General features: G+C 40.9%; 1 protein-coding gene across 3 annotated transcripts; it reads right to left on the bottom strand.

The window, feature by feature from the left end:
* Positions 1-112: 112 nt before the first annotated feature.
* Positions 113-12,067, bottom strand: LOC118111429 (dystroglycan 1). Of its 3 annotated transcripts, XM_035160011.2 has the most exons (4): positions 11,764-12,067; positions 7,160-7,283; positions 5,210-5,774; positions 113-4,003 (listed from the first exon to the last, which is right to left on the bottom strand). In XM_035160011.2, exons 3-4 carry the CDS (start codon positions 5,630-5,632, stop codon positions 1,694-1,696), a joined length of 2,733 nt encoding a protein of 910 aa, XP_035015902.1. In that variant the 5' UTR covers positions 5,633-5,774; positions 7,160-7,283; positions 11,764-12,067; the 3' UTR covers positions 113-1,693. The 3 variants fall into 3 exon arrangements, with proteins under 3 accessions (XP_035015902.1, XP_035015901.1, XP_035015904.1); XM_035160010.2 differs by lacking the exon at positions 7,160-7,283; XM_035160013.2 differs by lacking the exons at positions 7,160-7,283; positions 11,764-12,067 and adding an exon at positions 11,114-11,506.
* Between the last annotated feature and the right edge of the window lie 12,404 nt (positions 12,068-24,471).

The following is a 24,471-nucleotide window of genomic DNA, read 5'->3' as shown; positions in this document are numbered from 1 at the left end:
CTTTACTGTATTTTGCATTCTACTTACCTGACATGTTGTTGATTAGCCCTTAATATTGTACATACAACATAGTAAATCCACTTGCTTCCACAAAAATGAACGGTACACCATCTTTGAGGCTTTACAAATAGTATTACATTTTATTAATATATTTTCATAAAACAAGTTTAAGACTGTATCAAAAACTCAGTAAAAACATTAGATCTTTAACCATTTTTCTTATGGTGATATCAGATATGAAATGTACATAATTCACATATTGTTGTTGTTTCTTTGTTGCCCATCATATTGAGATAATGCATTATTTTTTTTTTTGTGATGGGTAAGTAAACGTTCTTTTTGTACCGTCACAAACTATAAAGTCTTTTTCATGATTGTGATCATAAATCTAGACATACAATTAAAAAATAAAATAATTTCCCACGCTGGCCCTCCCCTTTCACCCCCCCCGACTAGGTTTACTGATAAAACACTAACATTATGGAGTTGTTTAATTTCACAGGCACACAATTATGTACATCCCCACGTCCCCATGCCTCATCTGAGCCGACAACAGGCAGAGCACTCAACTGAACAGTGCAACCCCTAGAGGCAGAGCAGTGATATTACAGTACTCTTGTCCACCCACCCCACACACACCCATACAACCAATTCAATATAAGACAGTGGATCCGCCTCGTTGACAGTTCTCCCCTCGCTGTGGACCACAGAATTCCATTGGCCCGTTCATTATTGTTGTAGCAACCCTCAAAGGATTGCCTTGTGCCCACAGACGTCACCTTGGCAACAGCAAAAACCAGTCATCTCACAAGCAGATTCAGTAGCACAAACATTGAGAAAAAAAAAAAGAAGTTATTTGTCTTGTAACTTAATTAGGCTACATCCCCAACAGGCATGATCCGTGTAATGTCCTTCGTGATCAATTACCAGAGGAATCTCAGTCATGTGGCGAGTTCAAGGATACAAAAAGATATTTTCTTCTCTTTATTGGACTACCACCTAAGTGTGTTCAATTCTGTGCAAGACACATAGTGCAAGGTTTAACAAGAATTTGCATAAGTGCAAGGTTTGCATGTTATTATCGAGAGGGAGCAAAGCATAAAACAGAACACAGAAAGATCAAGAAGAAGAAACAAACTGATTCTTGTGTAAATTAAGTGTTTCATGCTTTCAGTTTGGCTTTTTGTATTTCATTCCCCTCTAGAAATAACAGGTGCAAAATCTTAGTAAACCTAGCTGAAGGACAGATAGAGTGATATAGAACTTATAAAGATTAACATTGTGAGGGAGAGCCTCGAGTCTGTTGTCATGGTGACATCTGCTCAAAGGCCCCATGGGCTTCAGTCTTTCCTGCTTCTTCATTATTTTCTATACAATAGAAATAGTACGTCATTGAAGATAAAACTGACAAAAAAAGAATATGCAAGAAGTCAAAAGCAGATTTGAAGGACAACAAAAAAAAAAAAAAGAGTGCTGGCAATTACAAACTGTTCCCCATCCATTTGCCCTGTGCCAGTAGTAGAATTTGAGAGATACAGTGTTTTATCCATGATGGTCAAATATATGGGTATGGTTGCCTGCTCCTCTACAAAGTCAAAGCCATTTCATTGAACATTAAAGTTGCTCCTGCAGTAGTTTTCAACAAGCATCCTTACATTGCACCTGCTTTCCAAACTGAAAGCTCCAGTGTGCGTTAGGGAGGCACATAAGGAGGTGGTGACCTGTACGATGTCATGTTCTTGGGGCGAGAGCCTTTTCCCTCTATGGGGACAGTAAATGGTGGTGGGGGCATGTAAGGAGGGGCATTAGGGTCATCATCTTGATAAACAGAATACTCCTCTAGCAGATCCTGGTTAAGCAGGGTACAGTGGGGGCCAGCCATGTTAGGGTACTCTGGAGGGGGAAGGGGGGGCTTTTCCTCCTGAAGGATAAGGGGGATGCTGGAAGACGGGGGTGACTTGGAATCATCTAACTCATCTGCAAATATAATAGGGACTCCTTTCTTGATGAAAGTGGCCTGCTCCTCTATGGTCATCTTCCCTCTGCGCTTCTTCCGATAGCAGACCATAGCAATGATCCCGGCGATGAGCAGTAGAGCTGCTACCACTACAGCTGGAATAACAGTGTGTAGGTAAACATCATCACTGCTCCTACGACCTGTCCCAGGTGAAGGTGTAGCTGTAGGAAGGACAGGCACTGGCACCTCTCCTGGTGGAATGAATATGTAGCTGTGACATTTATTAGTACCACGAATGGAAATGTTGATGGGTTTGAAGTCGGGCTCCATGGCTTTGATGAAGGCCAGTTTAGGTGTACCTTGGGGATCAGAGATCCTGTTGCTCAAAACTGTAATCTGGTCCTTTGGGCAAGGACTCTGCTGCAGACTGTTATTGGTCCATTCAACCACAATGGAGCCCTTTGTGATGCTCCTCAGGGTCACTGTGCTGCTATTGCGATCACCAAGGGCATAGGCCAACTTTTTAGTCAAAAGAATCTTCTTCTGAACATCATTGCTTAAAGTTTTGGGGTCACCATGAAAACGAGCAGCAAACACAACTGATGGTTTGTCGTTTGTAGACCATCGGTTGACTTGTACCTCAAAAGCATCCATGATGCTCTTCCCGCCCTTATCAGTAGCCAACATAAAGTACTCATGTTTCCCCTCATGCTGCTCCTCTGGAAGCCCATACAGAAGTTGAATAGTGCTGTTGAATTGGATCCAAGATGTTTCGCTCACTGCTTCTTTTGGGGTCTTCTTCAAAGTCAAACGCAGATTATCAGTTGTACCATCCTCCTTGTCAAAGAAGGTATCGGGAGGAATCTTAACCTCAAAGTAAGTGCCAACCCACGCATTCACCTGATCAATGGCATTACGGATCTCTGGGGTTTGATTCAAGTCTGGAGGCAAGGGGGGAGGAGTGGTGTGTTTGGGCGGTTTAGTTGTGGTAGACTTGGGTTCCCGGAGAGCTGGAGTGGAAGCTTTGACTTTCTTGGGTTTCCTTGTGGAAGAGGGTTTGGGTTTTTTGGTGGTGCTTGGGGGTGTTGGCACAGCAGTGGCCTCTACAATTGTTGGCCTGGTCATGGTTGGCTGGATAGGGATGGTGCTTGTAGTTCCTAGTACTCTTGTGGGTTGGGGGGGGCCAAAGACAGGTGTGTGGGCAATCTGATCCCTGACCCTCATTGTAGGCTTCACTGGAAGCGGCAAAGGGCCTCGGACAGGCGGAGCCGAATTGTCTGTTGCTGGGGCAATAGAGGGCGAAGTCGGGGTGGGAACAACACGTATAGGGGGCTCTGGGTGGGAAGTTGGAGGAAGCAGAGAGGGCACTGGTGTAGGAGTATTGTTCAATTGCCGTCTGACCCGTTTCACTCCATGGGGCTTTTTGTTCACAATGTGCCAGCCAACCACTGGGTACCCCAGCCTGGCTGACATGGTCCCATCTTTTGCTGAGGATTGGACACTGCTAATATCAGGGATGCTGCCCTGGTCAAGGGCACATCCAAGTTTCCATGACAGTAGAGCACCATTCTCCACCACCTTCTTAGCATTCCCTGGTCCAGCCATGAAAGCAGACATGTCAAATAAGCGGTTGTTAACAACAGGGACCACCCTCATGTGCTCCAGGGGCACATGTGAGAATTTTCTCATGATGCGCAGTAAGTTGGCCCTCTGTTCAGCAGCCATCTTTGTCAAATCAGCATCCAAGATGACAGTGAGGACAGTGACAGGTTCCTCAGAGCCACAGGTGAAAGGCTGGAGGCCACTGATGTCAGACTGTAGCGTAAGCAGGGCTGGTTCAGTGTCTGCCCTTTCTTCTGGGTATACTTCAACAGAGAAGACTGTACTGGGGAACACTTGGCTGCCAGTCTTCTCGGTTATTTCCTCTCCAGACACCAAGATATGATACACACCTTTATCCTGCTCCAGGGCCAAACCTCTCAGGATGCAGCTTTCTTTGTCCCAATATAACCAGGTGGGTAAAGTCTCCTTTCCCGTTTCAGTGAGCTACAAGAGGAAAAAACCATATCATCAATACCATTTTACACTATAGAGAAACCTCTGAGATAAAACTTAAGTACTGAACTGCAAAACTCATTACTAACTTTAAGTGATGATCATATCAGAAACTGAACATAAAAAGTTCCCAGGACCCAAGTAATGACTGAAAAGTGCTTACTCAGTCAGACTAGGAGCTTAACTTTTATTATCATTTATGAGAGAAGGAAATCTTTGAAGTATAAACTGGGAGATGTTTGGTTTTATTTGATGCACAACTAAAACAGTGAATCAATGATCAAACATATAATTCTGTATTCAGTTCTCTGTTTCATATTGACCAAGTTGGCAGTTAAACAGCAACTACAAAATTCTCGCAGATGAATGTTAAACATTCAAAATATGTAGAGCAAAAGCAGAAAAGCTTTCACTACCTCTACAACCTCAAACCCCTCCCAGTTCCATTCAGTTTATCAAATCGTGCCAAATGTGAACAGGAAGCAGAGTGCGCTGCTATTCATAATAACCACTATGTGAGTCATCACTCTTTATTTTGAGTTATTACTGTATGACAGGATATCATTCTCCATCACCACTTGGGCCAATAATAATCTCATCTCATTCAAAAGTCTGACTGGAACAAATTGCACCACAGGCAGCTTCAACCAGCAGTGATACAGTGATCAAATCTGACTGGAGGAATACAAACAGTATATTGTGTATTTCTACAATGACAAAACATATTTTGGCCATGTGAACAAAGTAGTCCCTGTGGGGACATAAATCTACAATAACAAATGTAATAGTGAATTTAAGTTCACATAAAAAATGGCCTCATCTTTCATGATACAATGAGTATAGCTCAGGCCAAAATAAAGTGTTATTGTATATACTGTAACAAAATTAGGCTCAGCTTTTAGTCATTTTATTTAGCATTAACATCCGGGGAGGAATACATTTTAGATAGTTTTAATGTTAACCATGAACCTTGTACTGTGTTGTGTCAATTCAAACAAACAAATAAAAGTAAACGTCAGTCCATCGATACAACATAATTCCACACCACATTGTTAGTCTCTTTTCATTCACACAGATGCTGCTCTAATTGACTGATTCCTTGTGATCTCATTGAAATTAAGGTGTTTAATGCAATTATTTGTAAATTCCACAAAAAAATGAGTTTTTCTTGTTATGTCAAATCTATAGTGTACTTACATGGACATTACAGCTTGCATTGGCAGGCCCGGTTGGAACCTTCAACTGGAACACCTGGCCCACGATTGCAGAGGAGTCAGGTATGCCAGTGTGCACTCCCCCATTCTTTGCAGAGGAGTCTAGGATAGCTGTAGGTGGCCCTTCACCCATAGATGATGAAGCAGCCTGGAGCTCAGCGAGCACAGAGGACTGCATGGAAGCCTCCAACTCGAAAGGTATCATCTCCACCACTGTCTCTCGCTGTTCTGGCAGAGCGCCCTGGGCCATGGTCACTAGAAGCCCTATTACCAGGGGGATAGTCCTGCATGAAGGAAGCCCGCTCCTCCAAGCATCCCCTCGGCCCATGTCTCTCCTCTTAAAGTGCATAGCAACAGGGCTTTTGGCTGCCCAGCAGATGTCTATGAACAACTGACGAGGCCACATGCACTGAGTCAGTCTGATGATAAACTGATGAGTCAGATTCCTTAGTTATTGGCTAAGCTCACAGATGTATTTTCCTTCTTTGTTGTCCTTGGTGATCCATGAATATATCTCCGGCAGCCTGTTAGACAGCCATATCAGCCAGCTACGTGAGAAAAGAATACAAAACAAATGTCAGTGCCAAAAGACAAAAACATCAGTGGAATGCAAACATGCTTACACAGTAAACTTTCTGCTCATAATGATTCATATCCTGCTCTCCCCACCACAACGCTATTAACACAAGTGTATGTTGCTTCTTAGAACTGCATCTTGTGTGTTCAACACCAGTTTAAAAGGATTCATCAGTATCCTACACACACACCTTCAGTAATGACACTAATTGGCAATGATTTATAGGTCATCTCAGATATTCATGTCCGAAATTAAAATTTACGGCTCATTACAGGGCAAACTCCACAGAGTGTCTATTATACATGAAGTAATGAATGAGTCAACAGCAGAGTGGTCATAGTATTTGTCTTCCCACGACAATTTTTAACTGAAGCAATATTTGGAAGTAACTCTCCCCCTTGTCTTTATGTATTTTTCTTAAAGAACAGGTTATCCTACTGATACGGTATTCACTTATCTGTCTTTGTATTTTGAGTAACAGTCTTTTCATGAGATGTACGAGTGTCAAAGGTTGTTTGTAAGTTTTAATTAGATGCCCTGAGGGTTGGAACCAGAGCCTCCGTTGTGCTGACCCAGCCAACCCCAATCCTGTAGCACTCACAAACGGACAGAGCGGGGACAGCCAGTAGCCGGGAACCCTAATGCCTGACTGGCACATGGCTTCTAACGTCTGTGCCGTGTTAGTAGAAGGTATTTTATACAAATTCCTCCAATAATTCCTCTAATATTGTTCTATGCAGTTTGAGCTCACCCTTCCACATCCCTATGACTCATGACCAATGAATGATCAAGAAATGACCAGTAAAATATGGCTGCACTGCAATGGGACAGTCACCTCGCAGGCCAACAAACGATTTATGTATTTATCCAACACAGGCAGTAAAAGTCGCTCAGTTTCAATGTTTGAGGCTAATCTATCAAATTTAATAAGCGTAATAAAAAGGCAGTGATTCTTTAAATCAGCCGTGCATGCAAACCATGTCTTGTAGTTCAATCCTCTCACTCGCCCAGTAAGACAAATTAATACATTTTGCCCAAACCTGAATTACATTAAAAGAAAGTACCATTCCAATCAAATCCTAATAAAACTATCACTGCTGATGTGATATATTACATTTACGCATTTAGTTTAAATATGTTCCTACAGGAAATAAAATAGTAATAATATAAATACAAATAGTAATAATAAAAAAGTATCTGACACACAAGGACACAATCACCATAACGTTTGTGTTCTGAGTTAGTTCTTACTATCTGAGCCTTTTCTAAACACCTTTACAACCCATTTAAAAAGACTTGTTTGCAATTCATGTATTCTAACTGTGCCCTATTAAACACATGAGTGCCTGTATTTACCCTGCTGAATGGGGCAGAAGGATTTTCAATAGAGAACACTGTTGCAGGTGGAGCGATCAGATCTGTGGGAACCGGCTGTGAATCCTCAGAGTCTGAGTATAGACCTCTTGGTGTCAAAGTAAAACTAGACAAATAAAACACAGAAAAATTTATCAGAATATCCCTTCACCTTTTTGGGAACACATTACATATAAAACATTAGGTCAATAATCAACAACACAGCCTTTTGTATTTGTATCTCGCTTTTATAACTGAAACGATGCTAATACATCAAATGTTTCACTTAATTCTAATTCTACCAAGGCCACTAAAAATCAAGTGCCTGTACAACTATGAATTGTGTAGTTGCAATTATCTCCTTTCTGACAAATTAAATATCAGCCTTTTGTTAACGGGCCAAAAATCTTACCACTAAAATCAATTTTTGCTTGAATTTGAGCCGAGTCCGTCTCCTTAACTCTGCTTTTCTTTATTATTCAACTGCAAGGAGCGCACATCTCATCTCATTGCTATTGACACAGACCAACCCACTGCTTTTGCATTTAGAAATGTATGATTCATCACTGGACAAAAACCTGTAAAGATAACAGAGGCAGCAAATGTGTACTATATATTTGCTGGGAACATCTATTCTGTCAGATGGTCTACTTTTGGTGACTAATAAAAACATGTAGGCTATTAAAAGCAGGACAAAAGAACTCTAACTATATCGTGAAATTATGTCCTCAGTGGAAATGATGGTGATCTACTGTGGGTATATATTGTCTACAGAAGTGGACTGTTGTGACTAGACTGCCAGCTGGGACAACTAAAACATACAATCAATTCACATCCGCAGGGATCCTGTAGCCTCCGTCACCATTTTGTCTAGTTGCTGAATGGAAGTCTTACAGAAAGAAAAATCTATGACAATCAGATATAGCGAGTCCTGAGTCATGTCTCTCCTAACCCATTAACCAGGTTGAGACATGTACCTTATCTGTGATCTTTATCTACCCAGTCACTCAGAGGGATTTACTTACACCCCGTGACCTTCTCCCGAGTCCACCTCCTCCTGAATCAGAAAATCTCCAAAAGATAAAAAAAACACTACAATGTCACTCAGTAAAGTGCATATCTCTGCCAAGGCCCAACAGGCCCCTTAAATGAAACCAAAATGTTATGGGTTCTTTCTTGGCCGATGTCACATCCTTCCAACAAGTTTCGTGGTAATCCGTGCTACAGACAAACAAACGAAGATGAAAACGTAACCTCCTTGACAGACATTAATTGTGCAGGGAAACATCTTACTTGGTGCATTATTAAAAATATTAGGTCTGCCTTCCACAATGACAAATTTGGACAATACACTGTCCCAGATATGATTGCGATAAATGATATTATTGTTATCTTGAAACCATTTTACACCACTGACATATTGCAGCATAATCATGCAAGTAAAACCTTTCACAGAGCAATGAACCTTTAGTTCTTGAATGTTCTGTCTGACATTCGAAATTCGAATTTAAAATAGCTAAATATCCTGAATAAATAAAACATTATTAGCTCTGCTAACATAAATTGCTCTTGAATAAATATTAAACATTTGGCACAGAATATATGTTACCAGCTCGGTAAACAGGATGATTATGCTTTAGATGAGCCTTAAGGTTTGTACTGTATTAGGTTAGTGGAATACTAACCTAATACAGTGTGTGTTTGTGTTTGCTCATCTCTGTTAGCTATTAATCAATGGTGTTGGACCATGAATCTGAATCGTTCCAGTCACTTTAACCCGGATGTCCTGGCTGTGTATGTCTTGTGTTGTGTGAAGCAGGTAAAAATGTTGCCCTTTAACATGGTACAAACCAACTGCTTCCCATGTGCGACCAAAATCTTTGGCGTGGCTACCCGCCATGAAGACATTTTACCAGTGGTAAACTACGTAAGAATGAAACTTTAACAGTTTGATAAGAAAAAACGATCAAAGGCAAATCTTCAATGACTTACAATGTCAGCTGAGTGTAAACGTATTGCTTGATTCAGCCATCCTTTGGTGTTCATATGTAAAACACAAATTAACATCAAAATAGATTTAGCCCATAAGCTTAATTTAATAAAGATTTGAGCACTACACTTCACCTCAGGCTGTTGCCATGCAAGGAAAAAAAACACCCATCTGAGCATCAAAGTAATCTCTTCACAATGTGGCCTAGATTTTATCACTCTCATTTAAAAGTGTGAGTAATTCAGAATTCAATTCAAACAGCTCATTAAGGAATATGAAACGTTTTCATATGCTGACTTGCAGTGTTTCAACACGCCGTTCTAATGAGCAACTAAACAATATTAAAATGAAACGCACACAATAGGTTGCAATTGAGATGGGTAAATCTTAACAGTAACAAAGATTTGTTATTTGAGGAAACAGGTAACTGAAACAGGACTCGACAAGATTAGAAATCAAGCTGTGTTGCCTGTAGTTCAGCAGATTGACCTTGAGAAGCTTGAGCAAAACTTGCTTGTTTGAGGCGTTTGATTCTATAAATCCATGATTCAGCTCAGACATCGATCTCTGACTAAAGGTCCATTCAGTAAAGTTAGGGTATCGTTACATTATCCTGTCTCGCAATACGATCACGGTTTGAGTCCCTGTCTGAGACCTGTTACACCCTCATTCATTATTCTTCATCACAATCACTCTGCCTGTAAAAGTATCCATGAACACACCCACTTTAAAGACATTCACATGGGTCATTGAGGGAGTAATTGTGCCTCATTGTTATCATATTGATCATTTCTTTAGAACAGAATTGGGCCCCAAGCTATGTGGCACTCATGCTAGAATATTTAAAAAAAAAGATATAGTTTCAAAAGCCTCAGTATCAAGGCTCATGTAAAGATCTTCATTCTGGGGAAATGAGTATAATAAGATGGGTGTATTTTCCAACTGTTTAAACTTTAAACACTTTAAAAACCTCAGTTTCTATGACAGGACCTTTTTGTATTTATATCATTGTACTTTTTGTAATAGAACAATGAAAGTGGCTGGAGTGTGGGTGATTTCTGCCCACTACGCTCTGAGGTCTGCACGACTAGGGGGACAAAACCATTTACAACCACAGTATCCATGTTTTCTGCAATTCAACTGTAGTTAAAACATGAAAACCATCAAAAATAATTAGGACACCGATGCACAGTGGCACTCGGGGCGATTGAATTGACGTACCACATCCAGCAGCCTCTGGATAGTGCATGAGCTGAATAACAAACATATCCACAAGACAAGCTTGCTCTGCAATTGGATGTTTCCCTTGTGTTGCCCTCCGCACTGTTCAGCAAAGTGATGAAACATGTGGGGAGAGGGAGAACACAAAATGGGCCTTGGCCGAGTTAAAGTGTAACCTAGCGTGATGACCACAGAGCAAACTCGTTTAGCCACCGCCATGTGCTGTCAAACCCCAGAGTGGAAGTCAACAAATCATTTGTGTTTTTCATGAATTGAGAGGAGCGTGAGGCGAGAGCACAGTTTCGAGCATGAAAACAAAAGGCGAAGATAAACATCTGTTCTGCTGAGCTTCTCAACAACTTATCAGATGTTCAGATGGTCATCTCGCTTCCTGTGAACTGAATCATTTCCTGCTACTAACAAAAAAACAAAAAACAGGTCATTTGCGGCCACACATTTACCAGCTCGTTACACAAGGTGAAAACAAACCTACTGGATCTACTGCAACGTCAAACACGTTGGGGAATCCAGGCTAATATTAGGTTAGGCTACATCCATCCTGCGAGAGGAAACATTACCAATCATGTGTTGTAATTACAACACATCCCAATTCGGTGTGATTGAATAAAACAGACATTGATGTTATAATCAAATGTGTCAGTGGTTAAAGGTTGTTATGTCCCAGTAGCCAGTTTAGTCCTGCAGCTAGCATTAGCTAACTAAAAAAAGAGAAAAACCTTAGCTACCGGGCCCCGCTTCACTTGCCCCCGTTTCTGCCGGACTCGGTAGACGAGGCCCTTGGAAGTGTTAACACCACCTTCGACGTTCCACCTTGATAAACCACCCAGCTGCCCGCACTGGTAGACCCGTCTTCATGGTGGAAGTATCCCCCCCAAAGACTGCGCACAGACGGCCGCCTTGTTAAGTGGCTGCGTTAAGTGTTTTGTCCTGCGTCTGTGTGGTTAGCGCAGAGGTGCACCTGTTTTTATTCTAGGCGGAAACGAAAGAAAAAAAACCACCGCTCCGGCGCCTGGCTCTTTCCAAAACACTGCGGCTAACGTTAGCCCGAGCCCCGGCTACACCCGCCGGTACCGCCGCCTCCTCCCGAAGCCGTAACCTCCACACACCGCAGCGGTTACCGTGAGTCAGCGCCAACCGCTGCCCGAACGTGGAGCATCAAAGGCGGGTGGAGAGGAAAAAAAAAAAACCGACCCGCGGTAGCCACCGAGCGGGGCTAACCGACATGCTAACGTGCTAAGAGTGAGCGCCCGATGACAAACATAGCCGCGGTTACCTGTCCTGTGTGGATGGTGTGGGGATAATGAGCGGAGTTAGCGAAGGGGACGTGGGTGCCATTTTTAATAGGAGAGCGACAGAAGCCACCATTCAAACTGACCTTGTTGTGGAGCTAACGTTAGCTAACTCGCGCCGTAATGTCTCCTCTTGTGCCCGGGGAGCGCCGCGGAGACTTTCCCAAACGCCATTAAAACCAGCGCTGTTTCCCCCGCACCGCCGCAGAGAGATGAGCAGCAGCAGCGTCTCTGAGCCCCCGACGAAGGGAAGGTGTTATTCCTAAGATTTGTTAAATCACAGCAGCAGGTCCACCGCTGTGTGTACTGTAATTATGTCGGCAGCTACCCCTCCCTGCCCCGGCTGCCTCTGTCCTCCTCACCGACAGGTCCACAAGTTGAGTCCGGTCCTGTGTGACTCCGCCTCCCGTTGATTTGGAGACATGCAGGTGAAAAGATAACACTGGTGGGTTCACTGACATTAACTGGGTTAGAACTGATCACTAACTGGGTTAGAACTGACATTAACTGGGTTAGAACTGATCATTAACTGGGTTAGAACTGACATTAACTGGGTTAGAACTGACACTAACTGGGTTAGAACTGATCACTAACTGGGTTAGAACTGACATTAACTGGGTTAGAACTGATCATTAACTGGGTTATTACTGATCCATAACTGGGTTATTACTGATCCATAACTGGGTTATTACTGATGGATGCTTTTAATACAGCACCACACCTCACACTAACCACTGGACAGGAATTCCCCCGACTGAGATTGAGGTTTAGTCGTCATCTGAGTGATCTGGAGTAAATCACAATCATGCTCATAATTATAGCAACTTCAGCACCTTTCAAAACAGTCATTTACAAGGTGATTCACAAAGAGGACGGATAGAAAACAAGAATACAAAACAGCAAAAACAAGAATCAAATCAGTCCAATGTCTGTGTGGAGATTCTCAGTCATCCAGGTACTTGGATGAAGCCAGTTCACCAGATTTTTGTTAGTACTTGGACAATCCAATGTCATTTAAAATCAAAGACAGCAAATGGTGTTATACGAATATGTGCTGGCAAAAGGATAAAAGAAACATAAGTAATAGTATAAAAAAAAGGTAAAGGCTGGAGTCTACAGATTGAACACATTTTGTCTCGATGTCTTTGTCGGGACAAAAACAAAAGTTCCCTGTGTAGCCCCCCCCAGCAATGAGGCTTCTTCATCATATCTCTAAGAACACTCAACGCCATTCAGTAACAGTGTGTGGCCCTTGCAAGCTTATGCATTTACGACCTTGAAGTCGTTGCCATGATTTATTCGTTTTCATGCTGTAAAAATGAAACAGAATACTTCTTTCTATAAACGTTGTGGCTGTGGGAAAGTCGCCGTGGGCATGTTTGTTTTATGTGGGACACTCTGTTGTTCCTTTATTCATTTTAAAAGGACAAAACAAACATCTTGACAATAGAATAGACGGAGAAATACATAATATTTAATATCCTCGCTTCCTCTCTCTCTGCGATATTGCATGGCGACTATCAGCCAACAGGAATGGCCTGGACCTTCACGGCTTTATCTCCTGCCATTACAGATTACTTATGGTTGTATTTTCTTTCATAATACAGTGAGCATTAAATGAAACGTAAATCCATTCATTATTTGTAAAATGCAGCGCAAAGATTTACTGTCACAGATATAATCATGACTTATCACATTTGACAAGTTAAAGCTGGTAGTTGTTTCTTAAGTGCCGGCCTTTCTCGAAGGACAGTTTAATAAAGATTCATTGTATTTCATTTAAATGTCAGGTTTTTTCATTTTTTTTATTGAGCCCTTCACCATAAGTATATCTGGAAAGACTTTAGAGAGAATGATCCTACACATAATAAAAAGCACAGAATGAAATGATGCAGCAAAGGGAATTGTACACAGCAAAGGATGCATAGTGGTGCATTTTAAAGACATAAATGAGGTGAACTTATGCTATAACTCAAAACTTATATCGGCTTCTCTGCCCACCCAGAAGTGCAAACAGTGAAGACAAGTATAAACCGGCAGAGCCTGTTCTGTTTTATTAAAATGTATCTCAGTGATAAAGTTTAAAACGCCAATGTCCCGCCTTGGGTGTTCTATTTTAGTGTTGAAAATAAAATACATTCCTGATTTGATCCCTCTGTACTTCATAGCATTACCTGTAGGGTCTAATAGCTATAGATTGTTAATGCGTGTAAAAGTTGTGTGTCAATGTTTTCTCAAGTCACACAGTTGAGACGACACTATTCACAGTCTAAAGGTTATATTTGTCCAAAGAGCTGTATTGAAATGATTAACAACACAAAAGACTTATTCTCTCTTTTTACAGTTGCAAAATGATGTCAGCATTTACACTAATCGTTGAAATATCTCTGTACCGCCCCATATCTACATTTAAGATTCTTTGTCAATACAAAAGTCTCACGTTGATTTTAGCATCGATATTTATAATGCCATGGAGAAAACCAAACTACAGAGGAGGCAACTAGATGAAGATCATATTGTAGCCGAGCTGCTTGGTTTCTCTCTAATATATTGATATAATATATCTGTAAAGTGCCTTAAGAACTTTTGTGTAATAATTTAGCATATTTGAATTGAAAATCGAGACATTGTGGGATTTGATCGATGAGGCGTGTAGTGTAGTTTGGCACAGAAGGATTATCATACCACCGTGTTGCACACAGTTTCCAAAAAAATGTGGCCTGCATCAGTGCATTCAGAGAAACACTTGACTGCTGAGTGAAGGCATCTGTGATAATAGTCACAAGACACGAGCATGTGGTTGTTTAAAAGTTCAAGGGTTCAAACACCAAAGGATGAAGAGCTGTCAGATCAAGTTAACTTAGTCAACGTCCAATCCAGGCTTTCATATATTAACTCTTTACAATCTTTACAAAAAAAGATATTATTTAACACTGTTGTTGTCTGTTACTTCACTTATTGTTGTTGCGATCCTGGAGAAGTCCGTATTGGTTTGGGGCTCTGTGGGCCAGTCATTTAAACCACTTCTTGCTCTCCAGCATTCTGCACTGCAGAGGATTTCTTGAGATTGTTTCTTTTTCACCTTGACGACTTCCTACCTTCCTCTTTTAAGGTGAAACGGATACATACAAAGAAGCAGCCGTTTCATTGTTGAGATTTCTTTGAGCTTTCATGAATGACTGGTTATATTAGCCTGTATTATTATGGGTTTAAATAGGCCAAGAGCTCTATTGGGAACTATACTTTAAAGAGCAGGGAAAAGTTTAAAAAAGAGGAACATCTCCTCGACTGACAGCCAGAGTTGAAGAAGCAGCACAGAAAAAACAAAAACTCTGCATGAAACAGCAATCACAGATTGCATTATACTGTCAAATAAAGCTGCCAAATAAAACAGAGGAAATGGCTGTTCTTATCACTCGCTTTTGCCAACAACTGATTAGCTGTCTTTTACCGCGCTGACAATATTTGCGTGAAATATGTAGTGCCATCTATGTGATGCTATCATCGCACATTAACATAAACTGTACACTGTATGAATATCTTGGAGCGAAAATGAACTTGATGTTCATGGCAACAAAGAAAGGGCCGTCATATACTAATAAAACCCTTGGCAAGCCTGATTAGGATTTTAAGATAGAGAAACAGAGTCTGTCTCTAACAGTTCATGGACCTGTCAATCATCGGAATCACTCTGACTGGTTCACCCCTGCAAGGCAACAGTAAGAAAAAAGCATGTGCACTCAGTGTCTGCATGTAGACATTTAGAGAAGAGATTGTTTGATGAATAATAAAGTAATGTTCTATTCAAAGCAAACGCTTGCATGTGATGAAATTCCTTAATAATTTTCCTAATGTAAAATAATCACGAGTTAATAAAAATGTATTATCTCATAGAGTATACATTGATGTTCAATAGATTCATTTTTTTAAATACCTGATTTAATTTACACATTACATAGCGCATGCAGAGTAATGAGAATCTCTCTCATGATTATATTACGCCTCTTAATTGTCTCTAGATGTAATGAATACATCATCAGAACAGACACATGTAAATTATATCATGTCCGCTGAGAAGAATACACGCATTTCCCCACAGTTGCTGTTCTCTCTTCCTGTTGTTTACCCTCGAGGCATATTATGGATGAGGGATTTCCATTGGAAATGCATCGCCTGGCTCTCATTTCGTCAAAAAGACAGATACACAAAAACACCTGCAGCTTTACTAGACCATGATAGCCCCACCGCAGAGGGGCTTTCATGTGATTGCACATATCAATCTGACTCTTGATGTGTGAGCACAGGGCGAGAAAGCGAGCGGATTAGGAATCAGCTGACTCCCCACATTTTCTTCCAAGTGACTTATTAGAGGGGTTATTCTCAGCAGACTGTTGGACCACTAAGGGGTTTGGCTGAGTAGCGAGACCCTTGAATGGAGCCAATCTCCTCTCTCTCACAACGCTGTATTACTTTAGACAGCCCTTCTCGGCTTTAATCGGTAACAAACGGAAAGACCCTTTTCTGCTTTTTCTACGCTGCGCTCGGAGATCTCTCTTTTTCTCAGAGATCTCTCTTTTTCAACACAATTCCTGTCACGGTCATAATTTAAAATATCTGCCATATAATAGCTTTTTTTTGTTCCTGTTGTGGAAAGAGAGCTGGCTACAGTATTTTGCAGGAGCATTTGATCAACGTTGTCACACGAACGTAAAGAATGTTTCATCAACACACCATTTACCTGTTAGGTTTTGTTTCGGGTCTGCAGTGGGTGTCTGCTTGATAATAGAACAGGAAGAGTGAGGATTTCCTTCAGGCACAGTTTCTATAGACCAGAGTGCAGCTCTTGTTTGTTCCTGCCCTCTGGTTCTCTCTTCTCACAGCTCAGCCAAATAAGGTTTTCCAAGAGGTTCCATCGTCACTTGAACATGTTGACACTGAAAATGATTGTTGGCGAGCCGCCGCTCGAAAAAGTAATGATTTACCGAATATTACGTCTTATTGAAATGCAAATTGGGACTTGTAGTTTCATCTTGTCTTATTTATATGTACGTATCTCACTGTAATTTAATCCCGTCGGAGACTTGCTGAGGCAATTTAGCTGATAATTCACAAATTGCACTGCATAATTAATCCACCCTCAGAGACCCCAAAGGCAATTACAGTGGATTCTTCATTAGCATTTCTGTACGTTCGACCAGTGGCAGATCAGGCTACTCCATTACATAGTAAACGCACAACCCTCAATGAGGCCACATGATAAATGAAAGTCTGAGGGAAAAGCCCCTGATGGCTTTTGTTAGGGGGTAATAGTTTTGTTATCAGAGAAACAGTCCTAATGACACTGAAACGCATCAAGAGGACATCAGCAAATACAGAGATCAGCAAATGGCGTGGCCACAGGATGACCCCAGTGAGGAGCAGAAATCAAATCAGAACTCAGATGAGTGATTAGCACTCCATTGTAGCCCCTAAATGTGGAAGGCAACTCTTCAGCAATCACCTGAAATAACTTTAACCCAATCCAACGTTGTCGTAACGTGATTGCACTTTTCTTAACAGGAGTCCAAATTACTCTCTCGCACGTTATAAATATTACCAACGGTTGAGAAACTGTAGTAATCAGTCTAATGGGTTCGACTCACAAACACTTAAGTTTAGTTATGACTGTAATTCTGTGTGGAAGTGACATGAATACATTAAATCAAGTGATTGGCGGGATTACAATCACGATACTGTGGACATTTTTAGCCGTGCTAGTGGCTAGCAGCTTGTCAGTCATTATTCACACACATTATGTTACACTTTACATAAATCATAATGACTTTGGTCATGACTTCACTTTTAACGGCCACCATCAAGTTTGAAATTGTCCAATATTGGTGGTTTATCACTAAAATGACATTCCTGAGCTGAAATTTGTGTTTAGTGCCAATTTGCAAATGTTAGCATGCCATCACACAAAAGAAAGATGGGCAACTTGGTAAACATTATACCTGCTGAACATTATAATGTGAGTTTGTTAGCATTTAGCTTTAAAGCACCAAGTACAGCCCCAAAGAGCTGCTATCACTGCTGTTGACTCTAAATCTTTTTTATTTTTCCCTTTAGGTAACCTTAGATGTCAGATTTACCTCCAGTGTGCGGCTTATATATCTGGGAAAGTCCAATCCCTGCACAAAGTGACAAGCCTGTTCAGTGTAACCCGATTCGTGTCCTCTTCTGTTACCTCTCTGGTCTAGATAATCATCACCTTCCTGTGTTTTCGGTCCTCGGCAGGCTGAGAGATTTATTAACCAGCAAAGACTGTGTAAGGTCTCAGGAATGTGCTCTAGTTTCGTCCATTGGACCTGACGGTGACTGGCACTCACGCCTAACGTGGCCGGCAGCTCTGTCTCAGTAGTCTGCATGGGCTGCCAAGTTTGCGCTGGAGCCCTTCTGCTTGATAACTGAGGCCCTGGGCTTAGGGAGAAAGTTTGGAAAACCTAACGTTGGGTCCCAGGTGTGCACTTAACACCGCCTATCAATTCCGGCCCGGGGTGAGGTAGACTACAAGCCAGATGAAATCATGAGACCGAGATGGAGGGTGCATTTCAGCCTGCCTCATTGCCTGGCTAGTCACATGGTAACACTGCAGACCGAGATGGAAGGAGTTAACAGCTTCGGGAATCACAGCCACACATCCAGGTGATATGTGGGAGAGTGTGAATTAAATCTAGACTCTGGGGCGAATCACTCGTAATCCCATGTTTGTCGTATCCACAATACAAGACAACCAGGAGGAAAAAAACTGCGGCATTCAGGGAGAAGGAACAGCAGCGTCTGAAGCTGCCTATTATGTCTCTCGCCATATCCACCCACTGCTTGGTCCAAGGCTGCCTGTGCTGCTTAGCTCTTGCACAGGGACTCTCTGTTATAGAGCAGAGTTCTCTGTGCACGGAGCGTGGTGCTCAAGCCAAAGCACTGTTATTCAAATCCGTCGGCACTGTCTCATTTAACAGATAAGGGGCTAATCTACAGGGTGGGCAGGAGATAGACCTTCAAGTACAAGGCCCCTCTTGTTGTTCACTCACCATTCTCCACATTCCTGGAATCTGTACAGACATGTGCAGACAAACAAAACCTTGAGGAGCTTTTCCTTCTTTATCCCCTCAAGCTCAGACGTGCCCTTATAGAATGTAAATCACAATGTATTTGAAAAAATGTATCCACTATAATTGTTATCTTTTCTTTTGTATGTGGTCATTAGACCTTCTGTTTATATTGGAGTTCCAACCAGAAGGATAATGCTGGTGCAAAAACATTTGTATTTATTGAGTTAATCAGTGTCCAGCATGAAAATGTTGGTTGCACTAAGCCTCTAACTGTAATTTCTCACCATTTATTGTATGGATGCTTTATAGACCTGATGAAAAATAATCTGTGGTCTAAGTATGCCCATAAACCTAAAGTCTGTTGGCTCCTAAATAGGCCGCCAGTCTTTTCTCTACTATCGACTCACTTTGCGTTTAAGCAGTACAATACTATTTTCCATAAACACCCCAAATAATGCTTTTACTTTGAGAATTATACACTTGTTGTTTATTTATTATAAAAACCTTTTTAAGTTCATAAAGAGAGAACTCTTGAATATTAAATGCAAGCAACTCTGCAATTGCATGCTTCTGTATTCAAATGATGTAAAACTAAGTTTAAGGGCCTACCTGATGACAGATAGTGCAGATGACCTGCCAGTATTTAACAGCACTTAAAGCTCTAACATACTTTGATACAAAGAAATGTCACCTCTCACCAAGGTATTAGCGGTTTAATACTTGGCCCTGATCCCCTGCTCATACTGTTCATTAGATAACAGGAGAACATTACTGCTAATCTAGTTAGCTTTCATTATGTGCCCTGCATAATAAGGCCTGGGACAACACAGGGTTAATAACCGATGAATAAACAATGGTTTCAATAATTAAAGCCCGGGGCACAGAAACAGGCACAAACTGGCACGCTAACCAGCTCTCTCACAGCATGTTTCTTGTAAATTGTTTTTGTCCTTTGTTGGCATAGTTACAAACATTTCGGCCTTTATCCTTTATGTCAGCCCTTTATCGCCACAAATCATGTGCTCTATTGTTGGCCTGACAAAACCTTTGTATATGAGGAGCTCATTATTAAGCTGCTGTAGTGTAAAACTATTGTAAGTTGCAAACATATCCATAATTCAATATTAGTGTGCATTCTTTTGAATATTGTTCAGCCACAATAACGTTTTTTTTGCCAAAGTTGCTGAAGAACTTCAAAGTGGTTGGTGTTGCCACACTGTTGTGCTATTGTGTACAAGTACAGTATTGTGCTCGTGCACAGATCTCATTACCTGTTTCCCCACCTCAGTGCACTTTCAAGATCAAAAGCTGTTTGAAGGTGCTTTTCCTACCTGATACATGAGACTCGGCAGATAACCCTGTCTCTGACGTCACAGTCAAGAGCTTTGATGTCCTGGGACAGCAAGTTATCATCAAGCTGTGTAAAAACTTTATTTCACACTTTTCTGTTTGAATTTTAAGATTCAATACAAATGACTGATACAAAATCTGCTCCGTTCTATGTAATGAGCTCCATTTTATCCTGTGCTCCTCCTCTGACACTCCATCCTTCAACGTTGTCTGACATCGCCATCCTTGTGCATAAGGCAGTTTCAGGGTGTTGCAACATGAAGTGCAAAGCAGGCAATTGCCCTTGGTCCCCGAGCTGAGAGGGGGCCCCAGAGAATACCTCATTACACTTCACCGATGACAATTCTGTGAGAACCCCCTCGAATTCATTGATCAGCTATGTACAGGCCACTACAGCAACCCTAAGGTTGGATACCACCAATAAGGCCCCTTGCCATTAGCTTTCTAACAACAGCTTCGTAATTTATTTAGTAATAGTTTGATTTGGAACAACGTAGCGCCCTCCATCTCCCTTCTGTCTTGGGACCCCAAAGTTCCTTCAAACACTACTGGACAGCTGCAGTTGAGAGTATTCTTGTCTGTGATTCCCTGATGGTGGCACAAGCCACCGAATGCTATCGGAGCATTAAAACAGAGCCCCGCTCTGTTTTCAAGAACCTCTTGAAAACTCATCTCTCCTAAGAGCACCGAAAGTGCACTTACCGTGCACTTCTATACCCGATCTCCTACTATTATTGGATCTAGACTCTAATTGAACAGATTTAGCTATTTGTACTTAGGTCTACACTTAGGCTCCAGTGTCGTTCCTCAGTTATAAGTAGCTTTTTATAAGTGTCTTCCCAAATGAGCTAAGGTAAATGTACATTTCATCAAACTGATTATTTATTCCGATAATTTTGGTTTCATTTTGAGTTACTCTTCCCTCTCTTGCACCTCTTTGAAAGTCAGAACTTCTCACACCTTTCACCATACTTATCAGATTGAGTTCCTGCCTTCAGGCTGTTTCCCACCGCAGCATAGGAACTACACTGTCGTAATGTTGCCTACCTTGCATATTTGTTCACCTGCTGATGACACAGGATCCTTTGGCCTGTTCTAGACGCAGCCTGGAGGATCACTTCCTCTCACATCTGGCATGATGTCATCCTCTGCCTTTTTTTTTTCTTTTTTTAAATCAGATACTGATTTCAGGGACCTACAACCAGCACCGTGGCTGTGTCTCGTCATTGAGACATTCACCAGTTACATGTTCGGCTTTGCTGCATGATTGTAATAATGGAAAAGTGGAACCTGCATGAAATCTTATTTTTTTTTATTGATTCAGTTATAACTGGAACACGGTTTTGAACAAAGCTTAATTTATACGGGTGCAGGAGGAGACTCATTATTGTTAGATGAAAGAGAAATGTAGTTATGATCTTTCTCTTCAATAAAAGTAAGGAGGGCATTAAAGTATTGCCTCCACAAGGCTTTAAAATATTGTTTTTTAAAGTCCTGTCCTGAAGATGTTTTTTATCATAAAGGGGTGCCACGGTGTAATGTTCAGTTTTAAATCTAAGGACAAAGGCGATAACGCAATGTCATGTCAGCTCTGTGGAAATTGCTTTTAAATCTTTATTTAAGATATATAGTTGTTTTATCATCTGTGGTGTGGTTACATATCACTCTTGAACACCACATATACCATGGTAAAAGTGTACTGAATATTCTGCACTTTTATCGTGATAAATAAATGTGGAATATGAAATTATTATTTGTTTGCAGCAGTTTAAATGTGCTTATTCACCTCAAAGCCATGTTTGTGAAGTCAGAAGCAAGCGAACAAGCCTTGTTCAAGGACACGTCGATGAGAGCTGAGAAGAGTGAGCATTCATAATTCACTCTCCAGCCCACATTTCACTGACCAATGCTGAGATGTGACCTTTCACCTCACTGCCTCTGTAACAACTAGGCCAGCACTGCTCCTTACAAGATGATGTAAGGACTTAAGTAGATTACATCGCCATGTTGACATATTTAATCTTTTCATATATTTGTCCATGTCACGTAATTACTTGACTGTTTTCAGCCACCAATGCTCTCTAGTGGAAGAAATTCTCTGATCTTTTACATCAGCCCTACTGCAGTGTAGAAATACAAGTAAAAGTCCCAAAGTAAGAGAATAAGTAAATAAAAATAAAGTAAAGTAAACTCCAACTCCCGAAAGTAAAGAGACTCTTTTTGTAAAAAAAAGAGTCTAGTCAGTGTTATATTGTAATATGATAATTGATGCAATAATTCTTTTCACCTATTACTTTATGTAGTACTGGGTATATTGCTGGGTATATTGTGAATTTCCCAAAGGGATTAATCAAATTAGATTTTATATAAATCTATCATACATCTTTTGTGCTATCAATCATAATATGCAAAGTAAGCACCCGGCTGATGTAGTGCCATGAAAAATATAATATTTGTCTCTTAATTGTAAGTATATAGTAAATGTCATGAGGACATTTTGAATCATACTGTGAAGCAAAGAGTTGTAGATGACTCCTGTTAAATTCCATATATGCAACATAATTTCTTTACTGCATTAATGAAAATATCTCTATTGGTATTAGTATCACACCTAAAATCTGGTGATTTGGTTAACTGACCATGTCAGAGGACTCACTGACTTACTGAAAACACTGAACACACTGAACACAGCGGAAAATCTTTTATTCCTCTTTTTTTTGTCATAGTGATCTTAGATTTGATTCAAACATCGAAAATACAACTAAAAGTTAATTCTGTAGATTTATTTAAAGCTGCTTTTGTTGAACTGTCATTTAACTTTTATTTAATTCGATCTTTTCTATTTACTGTCTCCAGAGTACGTTTATTATATTTTGACTGATGGGAAAAGAAGCAGGTAGAAATTAAATCTGATTATATTCCATTTATATGGAAAATAAATATGGAATCAGCTTGTCGTCCTCAGTGCTGAGCGTTATTTTCCTTGAAGTATATACAAAACAACACTTGCCGAGCATGGTAAACATAATCCTGTTTAATACTAAGTCTTCTATTAGTATTCCAACTCCAGTCTGTTCTGTCCAATGTCTCCTTCGCCTCCATTGTTGTAATTAATATACTTGCTTCAAAGCAAAGCCTTAAATCTTCAAAGAAGGATATATGGAAATGTGCTTTCTAATATACATCAACACTCAGCATCTAAATGCAAATCACTGTCACGGTGGCAAACCCTAAATAGGACTTCACTGTTCAAGTGTATTTTATTTATGGGACTGTTTCGGTCTTTAAACAGGTAGAGCAGACACGGAAACACCTGTAGCGTCTGCGGTTCGTATCGTGCGAATCATGAAAGAAGTTATTTTGGAGTTTTCACTAGAACTCGCTTTCATGTTTAATGAGCAAACATTAAAAAAGAAAAAAAAGAAAAACGTCAATTGCTCTTTGTTTGACAGGGAATGAAAGATGATTTCAGCTTTCAAGAAGATCAAGCTCCCGCAGGAGTTCCTTTAATGAAAGGCAAGCCCACTTTGAGCTCCGGCATGTGGAAGCAGACAAAAGCCCCCCCCCCCCACCCCCACGTGTCTTCAATCACCATTTGTCAGGACACACTTTTTTTCAAAAATGCCATGAAATCCAATGCAGAGAATGTTAAACTGTGTTTGTTTGTGCATGAGAGAAGAAGAGAGATATTCCACGTCTGAGTAATTGTAGTAATTGTGTTGCTGCCCTGGTGTCGTCTCTCATTGTTTCAGTGCCATTTAGTATGAGAGGTACTTGTTAAGCTTATATGCTCCCAGACAAGCAGGGATGATGTACATTGTGTTTGCCAAAGCAAAATGGGAGTCTGTCTATTATGGCTGATTTCATCGCAAACAACGCTTTTGTGAATTTGACATCACTATCTAATTTCCAGCTCTATTGGATTTTTCGAAAATCGTGATATTACAGTGAAAACGCATGCAGGCAGTTCAGGCTGAGCCAAAGTAAATAGGAATTTATTCAAATGCAAATCCCCCATGTGTGTGGTTCAGGCACTGAAAAGTGAATCCAACCCATTCAATTCAACCTAAATTAACATGTGAATCTCTGTGATGCATCTGCATTGCATTGTACGGATGCAATCACAATTCCCTCTCCTAGTTGATGGCTGCGTCAAATCCAACTGTGCACCTTAGCTGTTCTGAAGCCACATTACCGTGACTGATGGCTGTTTGCAGCGGGTCTCGGGCCCACACCCCTATGGTGGTTGCACTTTTTTTTATTTTCATAACAAAGTGCCCTGTCTCTGCAAGATGGATTTGAAATCACACAGCACCTCCTACTGTTTGAAACACAACATCTCACCCTGTCAGT

This window comes from Hippoglossus stenolepis, chromosome 6 (assembly GCF_022539355.2).
Source record: "Hippoglossus stenolepis isolate QCI-W04-F060 chromosome 6, HSTE1.2, whole genome shotgun sequence".
Taxonomy (NCBI): Eukaryota; Metazoa; Chordata; class Actinopteri; order Pleuronectiformes; family Pleuronectidae; genus Hippoglossus; species Hippoglossus stenolepis.
Note: the sequence above shows the minus strand (reverse complement) of the source record. Positions and strands in the feature narration are given on the sequence as shown.

What these genes read in the sequence shown, in the direction of transcription:
- LOC118111429 (XM_035160011.2), bottom strand. Translation starts at nt 5,632, where the DNA reads ATGTGGCCTCGTCAGTTGTTCATAGACATCTGCTGGGCAGCCAAAAGC. An exon ending in ATGCAAGCTGTAATGTCCAT is followed by an intron (nt 4,004 to 5,209) that starts GTAAGTACACTA and finishes TTCCTCTTGTAG; the next exon opens with CTCACTGAAACGGGAAAGGA.